The sequence below is a fragment of the Equus quagga genome, chromosome 16, assembly GCF_021613505.1.
Source record: "Equus quagga isolate Etosha38 chromosome 16, UCLA_HA_Equagga_1.0, whole genome shotgun sequence".
Classification (NCBI taxonomy): domain Eukaryota; kingdom Metazoa; phylum Chordata; class Mammalia; order Perissodactyla; family Equidae; genus Equus; species Equus quagga.
This window is the reverse complement of record NC_060282.1, coordinates 32,586,918-32,601,469: the sequence shown is the minus strand read 5'-3', so window position 1 is coordinate 32,601,469 and position 14,552 is coordinate 32,586,918. Positions and strand designations below refer to the sequence as shown.

At 35.4% G+C, this 14,552-nt stretch overlaps 1 protein-coding gene across 3 annotated transcripts in view; it reads left to right on the top strand.

Moving 5' to 3' along the window:
• OXR1 (oxidation resistance 1) overlaps nucleotides 1-14,552 on the top strand; it is a 449,619-nt gene that overhangs the window by 74,625 nt on the left and 360,442 nt on the right. For all 3 annotated transcript variants that reach the window (XM_046642007.1, XM_046642001.1, XM_046642004.1), the window contains exon 2: nucleotides 4,960-5,133. In XM_046642007.1, coding sequence (XP_046497963.1) covers nucleotides 5,111-5,133 — 23 coding nt within the window. In that variant the 5' untranslated portion in view covers nucleotides 4,960-5,110. The remainder of the gene's footprint in view (nucleotides 1-4,959; nucleotides 5,134-14,552) is intronic.

Below are 14,552 nucleotides of genomic sequence, written 5' to 3'. Positions count from 1 at the left end.
TATACTCAGTCATGCTTGTGGTCAAAATGTTTAATCATATTTATTCTTCTTGCAAGTAATTTTTTATAGGTTCTCTGTCTTAAGTATGGATTTATAAAAACATAGATTTATTATATGGCAGGTTACTTAAACTGATATTCATGGAATTTTATCTTAAAGATATAAAATCATCTCTGTATTCTTGGGACTATGTTATGAAAATGCTTCTTTTGCTTAAATAAAATCACTTTACAGAAGTTCTTTTATGTTATATATCTAAATGGCGAAGTAATTACAGCTAAATGAATGTATTAGAATATAATATTCCTTTCAGCTGAATTTGAAGCCCAGAATCTTATTCATGAATGAAATCATTAAAATAATTATTTTTGTAAAGTAAATTCCAATAATCTATTGTTGTTTCAAAAGCTATTCATATTTTTAAATAAATATGTAAAATGAGAGGTCTTGTATTAAATTCACATTATTAAATTCACATGTGAATTTAATAATGTGAATTGTGCTAAAAAGCAAGCCCTAAAGAGAACAGGTGTGCCCTATGCTAATAACTTACAATCCGGCTGGGCATCCAGGGGAAGTCAAATCACTTCATACGTTTTGAAAAGATACTCTTAATATGATGATATACTCTCTTTCTCTTGTGACAAAGAGGCAGGTGGTGGCTCTTAGTAATCTTAGAATTTTGGCTAAAAGCTACAAATTCATACTTAAGTGTGGAGACTGATGTTGGGATTTGTATAAAGATTGTGAATCATCAAAATCAACAGAAAATTTAAACTTGCCTAAATATTTTAGGGATGTTTTCTCTGGAAAGGTTGCATTGACAAACAATGAATCATTGAAATGTCAATTAAAGGAATAACAAGCCCACTACCAAGGCCTTTGAAAAACATCATGTCATAAAAACGCAAACATAACAGACTTTTTTATGTTATTCAACTCAACTTTTTTGAGTGCCTCATGGGTGCATATCTTTGAAGAAGTAAGTCAGATAGTTATAAGATGTAAATAAAAACAAAAGATGGTATAATACCAAAATGAATGTCAGAGTGATTGTTGTAATCGTTATGAGTGGTCACTATGAATTCTTTTTGTTCAATATTTTATTCTTATAAACATCTAGGTTTAAGATCAGAAAGAGGCAGTTTTCTAATGTTTATTTTATTTTACAAATCAACATTTAATATAAGCTTATCAGAATCCAAGTTGGTAATTATTGCAGGTAAACGACATTGAGAAAAGATTGCATTTTTTTAACAACATTGCCAGGATCTTAGGAAATTTTCATGAACTTTAAGGACTGAAGAAAATACCTGCTCAAAGAAAAATTGCTCTGGACAGAGTTTGACAGGCAAGGAAGACTTTATTCAAGACTATTGCCATAGAGGAGAGAGGCTGAACTCAAATCTGCTGAAACAAAAAGTGGGAGGGTTTTTAAATGCTGGGGTGAGCTAGTAGAAAAGTATTGGAGGGTGTTAGGGAGGAGATTGGTCACTGTGATTAGGCCATCTGTGTTTGCTAATTGGCACTTATGGCAGTTAGGCTCCTACTCTCCCAGAGGCTAGGAGATAGGGTGCTGTTTCCTTTGATGGTTACATTTCACATGGATGGCTCTCAGGTCCCGAAGAAAGATATTCCTGCATTGTAAAACTAGCAAGAGGCTGATAGAAGCTATAGCTTTATGGGGCAGAGAAAGAATTTATAATTTCAAGTTTTCTAAAGTAAATGCTCTAAGCAAAGTGAGGTCAGGGGCCCAGAGTCCGGAAGTGGCCATCTTGGTCAATTCTTCACTTATATTAAATGGTACTGTATACATTGACAATATTTAACCATTTTTGACCTACAAAAGCAAGAGCTTCGTATGGCAACAGTTTCATCATTCTAAGAGCCTGGGATCAAATTTTTTACATATTATTTTTACATTATGCAGAAAGCAAACAAATCTGGAATTGTGGTCTTTAATTATACCCTTTCTTACTGTAAAAAGTACTTAGGGAGTTTTTTATAAGTATTTACATACATATAGTGTGTGTATGTGTGCATTTGTTTGTATAGGTGTGTGTGTTTATCAAAAACAGCTTAAAAATTAAAGTTGGTAGAAAAGGAAAAAGCATGAAAATGCAGACCTCAGGGTCTTGAATAGTTCTTAAAGAAATGTCGCAAATTTGTTTCAGAGCTTCCCGTAAGTTAAAGCAAGGAAAGAAACATAGTAAGTTGCAATAATGTTCCCCCTAGGACTAAAGCAATTCAGAAATTTAGAATTATAGTTTTCTTCGTGTAGAAACCTGACACATTTTTCCTTTGAATGCTCATCAGGGCAATATTTTTGTATTGGCAAATATTCCAGTAAACCTAATAGTTTCACAGTCTGGTTTTTGCTTGTTTATTTATTATTTTCTTTATTGATGTCCCTCAATGAAAACTCTTGGCAAAACCCTAAAGTATAATTCAGTAAAAGTAATTTGGTTAAGTATTAAAATAATGACGTCCAGATACGCAACTCTTTAAAGATAGAATTAAGAATACAGTCATGTGTAGGTTGATGATGGGGATATGTTCTGCGAAATGCGTTGTTAGGCAATTTCATCATTGTGCAAACATCATAAAGTGTACTTACACAAACCTAGTTGGAAAAGCCTACTACATACCTAGTCTATATGGTACTAATCTTATGGGACCACTGTCATATATGCTTTGACCAAAATGTCCTGATGTGGCACTTAACTGTATTTAGAAGAATGAATTATGTCAGACAATATTACATATATATTACATATTACATGCATAACATATAGTTTACATATATATGTATATGTACTTACAATTTACATATTTACCTATAAACATGTTTATATATTAAATATTACATATATATTAAATATTACATATATATTTAATATATATTTCCATATATGAAATATGTAAAGAGTGTATTTTTTTTTTACAACTCTTGATAAGCATCTGCTAATACAGATTTTGAGAATTTGAAGTTGCCAGTTCTGGGAGTAGAATTTGGAGTTCCTATGTCCTTAATAGATGTAAGTCTTTCTGCTTTAACAGTTAACCAAGGGCACAGTGGACTTGAAATCCTCTGGAATGTAAGGAAACAATTTAGGATATAGACCTGCTAGCCACTCACTCCAGTGGCAGTCAGGGTCTATTAAAATGAGAATCCATTAGAATTACGGTTCTTTCTCGATTCCCCCCTATTGCTACTCATGCTTTTGTACATACACAGCAATTTTCAGAGTGCATTTTAGCTTCTTTTATTTCTTACATGATGGCATCTGTGTTAGACAGTGAATTCTTACTGTTTGCAAAGACTATATTTTATTAGTCTTTGTGTCCTTAGTACTTAGAGCCTGGTAAATAGTAGGCCACAAAAAATATTGATTCTTTGAATGATTTAAGAAAACTGAAGAAGTTTGGTGTTTAAAATTATATATCAAATATGTAAAATTACCAACAAACAATGGACTGATTCCACCTCCCTTCTGCTCCATGTTTGCCACTTTGCAGTAGGTACAGAATCATAAAATATTGGGGGTATAGGTCACTAAGTCTCAAACATTATGGCAGACGATTCTAGTTTTCTCCCAGTACCCACTTTGACCCCTTCCTTTCTAATGGGCACCTTGGTTTGTAGTTGGGCATATGGCTGCCTAGAATAAAGGCTGCATTTTCCAGTCTTCCTTAGATAAGAGTGCTCTAATGACTAAACTCTGGCCAATGAAATGCAAGTGGAAATGTGCAAATTTTAGGAAGCATCCTTCTTTCCCTCTTTCTTCTCTATGCTGGATGGAATGTAGACACACTTACCGGAGCTCAGCAACGTGAAGGGGAACCACATGTTGAGAATGGCAGAAGGACAAGAAAGGAGCCTCCATCCCTAGTGTCCATGTAGTTGCCATGTCCTCCCTTCGACTTCTTCAGACTCAAGATTCATTTATATGAGAGAGGAATAAACTCTGTCTTTTCTAAGCTACTTTGATTTTGGATTTTTTTTGAAACTTGCAGCCAAACCTAATGGTAGCAGTTTGGGATATATCTTCTTTAGAAATCCTTCCCTTATCCCTAAGGCTCGGCTGGCAGCCCCTCTTCTATGCTCTCATATACTGTATAAACCTTTATTAGAACACTTACCCTATTTCATTATAATTATCTTTTTTTACATAAAGCTTTCTTTGAGGGCAGGAACAATGTCTCATTCATGTGTCATCCATCTTCATCCCTGAGCTCTATCTTGGACAGCGTAGGTGTACATAGTATATGCTCAATAAATGTTTGTTTAATTGAACAGTAATGGATTGATGACCTGAACTAATTAAAATACCTAACATATACCATGGAATTAATTGTACCCTAAGAAAATTTTAGTTCAGGATCATAGGACACTGCACAGTAGATGCTCAAAAAGAAGTGGGTGGAAATGTTTGTTATGTGAATACACATTGCTTACCTCCCACATGTTACTCATTATAAATTCTTATTCAGTCAGATGTGGTAGTGAATGATTTTTTGTTAAAGCTTTGGACATGATAACAATTTGTGTCAAGGGACTTTTTTTTTTAGTATCTGCTACTGGCTAATCAAGATCTTTGTTCTGATCCTTTTATCACAAGTGTGTAAAACTGATTTAGAAAGCAATAATGATTGACTGTATGGAGAAAAAGTTTGCTGCCTCTGAAAACACATTCTGTTCTTTCCTTGTATTCGTTAGTTCAGGGAATGAACATTTTATTAACCTTTCAATTGATTTTAAAGGTAAAGCATTCAGTTTATCATAGGGTTGGTTCAATTTTATCTTTGGTTTATGGCATGTCTTATATTTTAAAAACATTTATATTTTCTTTTTGTTTGTTATACCATGACAAAACTATTGACCTGGATGGAATAAAATCTGTGAAAAATCATACAGACCAGGTGCTATAGATATCACTTTCTTCCTTTTCTTTATAGGTCTTCTCAAACTGTGAGTAACTAAGTGGTTTGTGCATCATTCCAGTAGCAAAGCTGAAACTCCCAGTGATCTTGGCTACTTGACCTACTCATTCCCCACTCTGAAATCAAGAGACGACTGCTCCACAAGACTCCTCCATAAATTGCTGCAATGTCTGTATCTAATTTATCATGGTAAGTGAATTACTTTCTAACCTTAAATGCAAGTGTATGTGTATCATGACACAATATTTCGTGAGTAAGTTGTCCTGTCAGAACTGGAGCAGAGAGAGAACTTTAAAGATCTTATTTCCAGAGATTGTTGTCCTGTGTTAGGGTGAGGAAAGCAACCTAGAATTAAAAGGTTGAGACTTTCAGCACGATGGGATCTGGGGACTCTGGGAAGGGTTCAAGCCTCCCGCTGATTGCCAGTGACATCCAGTGCCTTTCTTTACAGCACTTCCTGGGGGGAGAGGAGTAGGAATGAAATATCCTTTCGCTGTTCCTCTCCACTGTCCTGTTCCCAGATACAGGACCAACCAACGTCAGGGTGGCTGTAAGGGGGGGATAGATAGTTTCTCATCAGTGCTTTTCTTCACACTTCCTATTGCAAAAGGTCTACCCAAATTAAACTGAATAGAACTCAAATATAGAAGAGAAAATTCCTTTATAGATTCGTATCTCTAGTTAGCTGGCATTCTGAATACTCTTTGACATACAGTTCGTGCTTAAAAGCTGTTTGTGATTTTAAAAAAGAAGTATGGAGATATTTTTCTGGCAACTACTCAACAACTTTTCTATGGCAATGAAAAGCTATACCAACAGGGATGAATTTGAAGCCATTTTATTGAACTTTGGATTTTTTTTTATATATAAAGAGCCAAATAAGCAATATTATACAAATTCATAGTATTCAATATGTGAATGTAAGAAAAACCTGATAATCTTTTCTGCTTCCTTAAAAGCCCATCTCATCCTTGTCTTCAATTTGTGCTGGAAATATAGATCTCATCAGATTAAAGACTCGTTTCTACTGTTTAACTCCATGAATTTACTTTTAGTTAAGTAAGCAATTTCTTTAGCATGAAGGATGGGAGGGATTATTTGTTTAGATTTAGAGTAGTATTTCTAAAGGACCTGTTTTTATGGACTCCCCAGAATATGCCTTGGATTCCTACTGGGTGCTGAGGATCTCAGTTTGAAAAAGAAGTGAATTAAAGAAGCTAAAATATATTTTGTAAAAATAAATGAAAAAGTATTTAAATTGGGAATTATCACTGCCAAATATTTTCTTTTATATTGTTAAAATCAAATTATTAAAATAAAAAAAGCTAAACAATTTCTGTAGAATTTTTGAACCCCTTTGAACTCCTGGGAGATATTAAATACACATTTATTTAAAGGAATTATACCCCTGGAAAACAAGTCTGTTGGAGGTGAATCCTCAAAAACAGGCTGCATGCCAAAGAAAAAGAAAGAGAAGGAGGAAGGCAGGGAACGGGGAAGGAGAAGAAAGCGTGGGTGAGGGCGGGGGTGGTAGTGGTGGGGAGATGAAGAAGAAGCGGGAGGGGAGATAAAACACAGACATGATTCTTATATCTCAAAATAGGGTGTCATCTGACCTGGTTCACAGAGTCAGGACAGCACTAACACTGGAGCCTGTCCTTCGTGTGTACCTCAATTAACAGATGCCTTGAGGTGATGTAATGATTTGCTTAAGGGCCTTCCAAAACACAGCGAACTCCACAAAGAGCAGGACTGCATCTTCTGGTTCCAGCCCAACTGTCCAGGGCAGCTCTTCGAATTTAGTGCTGTGTAAATGAGTGAAAAAATATAAAGCATATAATTCAATAACAAATTAGTGTTTTCCTTCTAAAAGAAAATTTAAAATTGTGTGGATATCTTATAGAATTCATATATCTGAAATTTGTTAGAATTCTCTCCATGTCGAAGGTTCAAATTTTACAGAAATAATTCTTGGATATTTTCATTCAGTAGTACTCTTAATTCAGGCTACAACTTAGGATCCACATAAGATTTCTATAAGGAGGCTCTTAAATTTGTTTTGCCAGTGTTACTCCATCAGACAGCTGTGTGAAGTTTGGCGTCTCAATTCTCCCTCTTCGAATTTGAGCTCCCCACATGCTGGCAAGGAAGGAGTATAGGACAGAAATCTAAAATATGCAGAACAAGTCACTGATTTATTTCACTTACTCCAAGTTTAGAAATTGTTAACCTTCTTTTTTCACATTAACTTTTGTAATTTTCCTATAGTTCCTAACATTTCTAATCTATAATTTGGGAAACATTATCTTATAAATATTTTAATAGAGATGCATAGTAACTTATCAATTCTTTATGGGAATCTCTCACAGAGTTACATTAATTTAGTGAAATTATGGTAGTCTAGGGTCTGGCTCTCTGCTTTGAAATCCAGAAACTAAGACGTGAAAATACTGACACTGGAAAATACACAGGGTGACAGACTACTTACTTAAAATAAGGTATGTAACTTTTAAGTGCACGGGATGCTTGATTTGGCCTAACCAGTGTATTCTCTAACTGTTGGAGAAAACTACATGGGAATCTAAATCAGAAGTTTGGCTGCTGTTGCATAACCATAGCAAGGAGAATTGTATGCTTCTAGTGTTCAAAGGAATCAGGCAGGATAAGCTACACCTGGCAGGATATACCTATCAATAAGGGAAGTGTCTGCCAGACACCCCCATCTGCTTCTCAGGGCAGCTTCTTTATGCGTAGGAGTTAGAGTGACACTTGGTGTTTGTTTCTATGATTCTTCTGAGTTCCACCTTTGCCAGGCTCTCCTTGGCTTGGCTTCCTCATTAATGTTAGCACTGATTTTTATAGTCAAAACCTACTTCAATCTGTGAACAGTTTGGTCTTCCTGCCATGATGTTGTATATATCTGACCATATCCATGTATTGGTTTAACTCTGAAGCTTAATGGGGGCAAGGGTGCCTTACTATGATCTCCACATGCAACCTAGGAATTTAGAAAATGTAGGTTAAGATGCTTATATTCATATTTGTAACTATCCAAGGAATACTCCCAGCTTTTAAACACCCAGCATAGAAAGTTATCTTTTTATATGACACTTGGAAAAAATAGAAAATAATTTGGCCCTTTTATGCAGAATCTCAAAAGAAATACGATCTAGAAAACATTCAAGTTTCTGTGAAACTATGCACTGTCAGTCAGATAATGAGGAGTGAGAATTGATTGTTAGAGTCACATGGTGACATACAACAGATGTTTCATGAATCTTCCTGTTTTGTAAATAATTATGAGAGGGAGCCCATGATTGAGTTGATGCTGGTTGAGATAGAGACAAAAGGATGTACAGAATCAATTGCAGGCATCCATGAACAGGTGACAGGTTCCAGGCTATGCTCTGAGGGAAAGAACTGTTGCTGGTAGCTGAGATAATTAATAGGAGACAGAAGGCAGCACAGAGTTGAAACAGGGTCCTATATCTATACACAGAGAGAGAAATGGTGTGACGTCAAGGGGTGCTTGAAAGGACTTTCAGTGCTTACTTCTCTGATAATCATCCTCAATCCTTTCTTTTTCATATTTTTCATTGTTTGTATATACATATATCATATATAACATTTTAAAACATACAATTTTACAACATGCAAGCCAAGTAAATATTGCTGACAGTGAACATGTATGTGGCATTTACCATGTACCAAGCACTTTTTTAGACACTTTGCAGATATTGACCTGCGTACCCCTCACAGCAACCTTTTTAGGAATGTAGTGTTGTTAATGCATTTCCAAAAATGGGAAAAGCTAGGCATAGAAAGTTAAGCAATTTGCCAACATGATACAGCCACTAAATGGTGGAGTTAGGAAATGAATACAGGCAGTCAGTTGGTGCTCCTAACCCCTAAACTACCCAGGACAAAACATTACCCTTGCTGTGTGCATTGACTTCAAGGCAAGTGTCCTAGTTCTCATTTCCAGCCAGAATGTTTCCCTTAATTTCCTCCAATGTAGATATTCTGGAGCCTCTCCTAGAAGGGAGTGAGCATCTGCACCTGGGAACACTATCAGGTATTAGAATAGGATTGGTTGGGCGGCAGGGGATGAGCTCCCTAATTTCCTAGGGGAGATAGGGAAGCTGTTGCTGTCAGAAACTTAGTTGAACTTCCAAAATTATATAAAGTGAGCTACTTAAACTACCCAATATAAATCTTAGTTCTACTTGGTATGTTACAGTCTAGAAATTGTCATGTTTTAATCATGATACATTAGAAGCACAAAAGTGCTGAAACATATCAGCATTGTGCTATAGTTCAACTGAAGTGGCTCTCAACTGCCCATTTCAGAGAGACCCTCTGCTAGGCAATCACTACTTCTACCCTCCCTGACCCTACTGCAACCTCAGCTTCCATTATGTTAGTGATATTCCGCATGATATTTTTCTACCTTCTGATTTCACTGAACAATTTCTATGAGCATCTCTCTATTTGATGGATGCAGAGTGACATCATCGTGTGTAAAGGCTGGGTGACGTTGTATGGCAGTAGCGTTATTTGTTTCACCCATCCAGATTGGACCTTCATGTATTTTCTAATTTTACTTTTTACTATTGTTAATACTTCTACTGTGAGGAAATTATTCAGATATTGCTGGGTCACAAGTACTGTGCGTGGTGAGTATCTTGTTGCAGCTCCTTGGATTACAGACATCAAGGCTATGTAGAAAATATGTATTTCTGAGAAAATGTCAACTCATCTTTTTAATTTAATTTAATTTTTTTTTGAGGAAGATTAACCCTGAGCTAACATTTGCTGCCAATCCTTCTCTTTTTTGCTGAGGAAGACTGGCCCTGAGCTATCATCCATGCCCATCTTCCTCTACTTTATATGTGGGAACACCTGCCACAGCATGGCTTGCCAAGTGGTGCATAGGTCTGCCCCTGGGATCCAAACCAGAGAACCCTGGGCTGCCGAAGTGGAACTTGCAAGCTTAACCACTGTGCCTCATCTTTTTTATTTTAGAAAAGGATCCATCATGTATGCTAACACTTTCACCAGATTTAGTCCCTCATATACTTTGAAAGGTGCTGATAATTGTCAAAGAGATGTTTACTTACAGTTGACTAATAAAATTTTAATAGACTGGATCAAAAGTCAACAAAATATTCCACCTTGCATGCCCGTAGATTGGAAATATAACAAAGTCTGAATTGTGTAAGTTATTGATATATTGACTAAATTTAGAAGTGGTGAATGGTCTTTATTGAATATGCTTATCATATAACATGCTATTATGAATGTTGGTAAGTTTAATAATGGTCTAATAGGAGATGAAAACTAATTTGAATTATGTTCTTTATCCAAAAGCAATAGTGTGTTCGAATCATAGAATTGAGAAAGATGCAAAATTAAAAGTGTGGATACTTTTTCAGATTATATGATATTTTTATCTAAATTCTTCTTTAATGAATAAATGAGGAAGTGAATCATTCCATATTATTCTTTGACACCTGCATTTAGGAGGAAAAAATTCTGGAGAGACAGAATCACATATTTACTCTAAGGAGGGGAAGAAATCAGGATCTTTCCCCAAAAGTTACCTTAGCCGCTATTCTGCAAACTACTTGTCCTATTTACACTGTTAAATGGCAGGCTCTCAGGGACAGTATTTGCAGTGGCAGAGGAAGTAGAGACTTGAATTGCTTCTATTTTTGGAGAAATCAGAACCCACAGGGGATAAAAATGTAGATTGTGAAAGTAGAGATTGCAAGGGAAGTTTTTACCCCAAGTTTAACAGGGAAAGTCAGAATTGTCAACAGCCTATTATTGGAGAAGAGGAAATAAAGAAAAAGATTGGACAGAAATGTAAAGCTAATGTTTCTAATTGAGAAAAAATGAAACCTTCTGAGTAATAGGAAAAGCTTAGTTGGCGAGATACTGTAAGTACTTCTTAGCATGGTAAGTGCATGTTGAGTGAATGACTATTATATTAAGGTATTGGGAAGAGAGAGTAGATTTGAGAGCCTAAACCTTAAGAATCCTCATGTAAGTAGGGACGGTCAGCTTGTAAAGGAGTAGATACAGAGCATAAGAGAGTAAGTTGAGTTTAGGAGAAAATAAATAAGAAGAAAATAACCTAGAAGAGGAAGGGAGGGGAGAATAAAATAGTCAAAGTGAAAACTCAATGTGTCCCCCAAATTACATAACATTTTAAGTTACAAGTGTGACAATTTGGATGAAAGTCAATTTACTGAATTCTTCAAAATTTCAGTGTTTTTCTATTCATAATATGCCTTTCAAATAAAAATCCCTTCATTATTGAAATGATTAATACTGTTTTGATTTGGGCTTAACAGTTTGGGTAAACACATTATATTTTTAGAATGCCTGACCATTTTTGGCTCCGAGCTATGGGCCTTTAGAAATAGCTTTTTAAAAATTAAACATTTTTAGACAACCTCCTGGATATTTTTCTCTTTATATCTACCTCAAATTCTTTTTCCTTGACTAATCCAAGTAATAATCAGTGAAACAGAATATTTTATTTTTGCTCTTAAATACTAGTGCCAACTAGACATGAATCACATTTTGAAGAAAATGGTTTTGTAAATTCTGGCCAGCTTAGAGGAATTTGCTTTCTTGTGAAGTTAATGAGTCAGGTTGCAGGTTCAATTCCCACAGGGACCAATTAGTTCCACTCTCTTTCATGGCCAAAGCCTATACCTGTAACCCTGACCAGCCCTCCTTCCCAGACTTGCCATTGGTCACAAGTCATTAGAAACAGTTGATAGATCATCACCCATTCACAATCAGTCTTGGGAAAAAATATAAACCCTAAAATCAAGTGCTCTTCAGGGATCGGTAATGGGTCACATCATCATCTTCCTTTTGAATATCATCCAAGTCTATAAATATACTTTGAAATATGTCTTTTCATCATTCTCAGAGGAATCGTAATTTACTCTCTTGTGAAAGAACTACGGTGAATAATCACAGAAATATTTCCTTAGAGTGTAGGAGCTTTAACATAAAACTGGGCAGTCCATTCCAACCCTTAAGGCTAGAGTTACTAAACACCAGCCCTTTTTGGACTTGAACAATTAAGATAAAGACCAGTGAATAGTCTCTTAAATTATTTTAGTTATTAAAATAGTTATGTAGGCTAAGGTATATTTTTCTCAGCATGATCAAAAGTAAATTAACTGTGAAATCATAGACATCATTTGCTGTTGATGTATAAAATTTTCAATGATTGTGATATCCTGGTATTTATTCGCTACTGTCTTTTTGCTTATTGGATTTTTGTAACTTTTATTTTTTTACTTGTTTTTAAGATTGTGAAGAGAGTTCAGCTTGATTTTAAAACTAGTCCAGCTTAATTGAGGGGAAAAACCCACTTTTCAACTCAATTGCATGGTCACCAAAAGAGTTAGTTTCATTCTTTTATACTTGGTTTTATGTTCCTTTTTAAAGAATGGGTTCGTTGTTAGATTTCATAGGAATTTACAAATAATTCCTGCACAGTTAAAGAGATGAATTAGTATAATTTAATTGTATCTTGACTAGTGCTACATTATTTTTATGTAAATTAGAAGTTATTTTCCTACACTTATGTTCATCCATGTCTTCATTCAACAAATATTTTTGAGTGCCTACGATGTGCAATTTTCAATCCTGTGGATAGAATAATGAATGAAACAGAAGCCCCTACTTTCATTAAGCTTACATTTTAGTGCTGAAGACAGATATAAACAGATAAACAAATAAGTTTTATGATATTAGATAGTGATAAGTATTTTGAAGAACAATCGAACAGAGTAAAAAGATAGAGTGGTGGAGGAGATGGGGAATTGATCATGAAAAGCCTCTTGAGAAGGTGGCATTTAAGCAGAGAGGGAAGAAGCTATATGACCCTTCAGGCCTTTCAGGCAGAGAGACAGGAGGACAAAGACCCTGAGACTGAAATATACTTGGGGTGTTTGAGGGTCTATCAAGGAAGCTAGTTTGATGGAAACAGCCAATGAAGGGGAGAATCCCAGGAACTGAGTTTGAAGAGGTATCAGGGGGCCATGTAGATCACGAGAAAGACTGGATTTATTCTAAATTTGGTGGAAAACTTTGCCCTCACTTCTCAGATTACAGGCAAGAGTTCATATAAAATATAAATTTAGTGAAATTAGTGAGTCTTGATCTGATTTCTGTTTCAAAAGGACCTCTCCATGATCTTCAAATTTTATGAAAACAATTCATATTATATTCTTAATATAAACACTCAGCAGAGATGATTAATAATTAGATGTAATAAGGAAAGAAAAGTTGTTAATGAAAAATTTTTTTCATGAATATAGCCTGTCTCATTATCATCCATTTTAAAAGATTCAACCAATCTGATACATGTGAATAATTAGGGACATGATATAAAAGAGATTTCATCCATAGAAATATTCTATCTTTCATTAAGGAGTTTTATAGTAGATGAATGAATGTTTTTGTAAACTGTGGAAATTCAGAACATATTATCAATTATACAACTTTTTATTTATTTTTTTTAAAATTTTTATTTTTTTCAGATGTACATCATATTTCAAATTCTGTGTACATTACATCATGTTCAACCCCTGAACACTAATTATAGTTCATCCCTTCACATGTGACCCTAATCACCCCTTTTGCCCTCCCCCCCTTCCCCAATGGTAACCACCAGTCCAATCTCCAGTGCTATGTGTTATTTTTTGTCGTTTTTATCTTCTACTTATGAGTGAGATCATATGGTATTTGACTTTCTCCCTCTCACTTATTTCACTCAGCATAATACCCTCAAGGTCCATCCCTGTTGTCACAAATGGCTGGATTTCGTCATTTCTTATGGCTGAGTAGTAGTCCATCGTGTATAAATACCACATCTTCTTTATCCATTCGTCCCTTGATGGGCACCTAGGTTGCTTCCAAGTCTTGGCTATTGTGTATAGTGCCGCAATGAACATAGGGGTGCAAGTATCTTTATGCCTTTGTGTTTTCAAGTTCTTTGGATAAATACCCAGCAGTGGAATAGCTGGATCATATGGTAGATCTATCCTTAATTTTCTGAGGATACTCCAAACTGCTTTCCATAGTGGCTGCACCAGTTAGCACTGCCACCAGCAGTGAACAAGGGTTCCCTTCTCTCCACACCCTCTCCAACATTTGTTGTTTCCTGTCTTGTTAATTATAGCCATTCTGACCGGAGTGAGGTGATACCTCATTGTAGTTTTGATTTGCATTTCCCTGATAGCTAATGAAGTTGAGCATCTTTTCATATGCCTGTTGGCCATCTGTATATCTTCTGTGGAGAAATCTCTGTTCAGATCTTTTGCCCATTTTCTAATCGGATTGTTGGTTTTTTTGTTGTTGAGCTGTATTAGTTCTTTGTATATTTTGGATATTAACCCCTTATCTGATATGTGGTTTGCAAATATCTTCTCCCAATTGTTAGGTTGTCTTTTCATTTTGTTGATGGTTTCCTTTGCTGTGCAGAAGCTTTTTAGTTTGATGTAGTCTCATTTGTTCATTTTTTCTTTTGTTTCCCTTGCCCGGTCAGACATGGGACTTGAAAATATGCTGCTCAG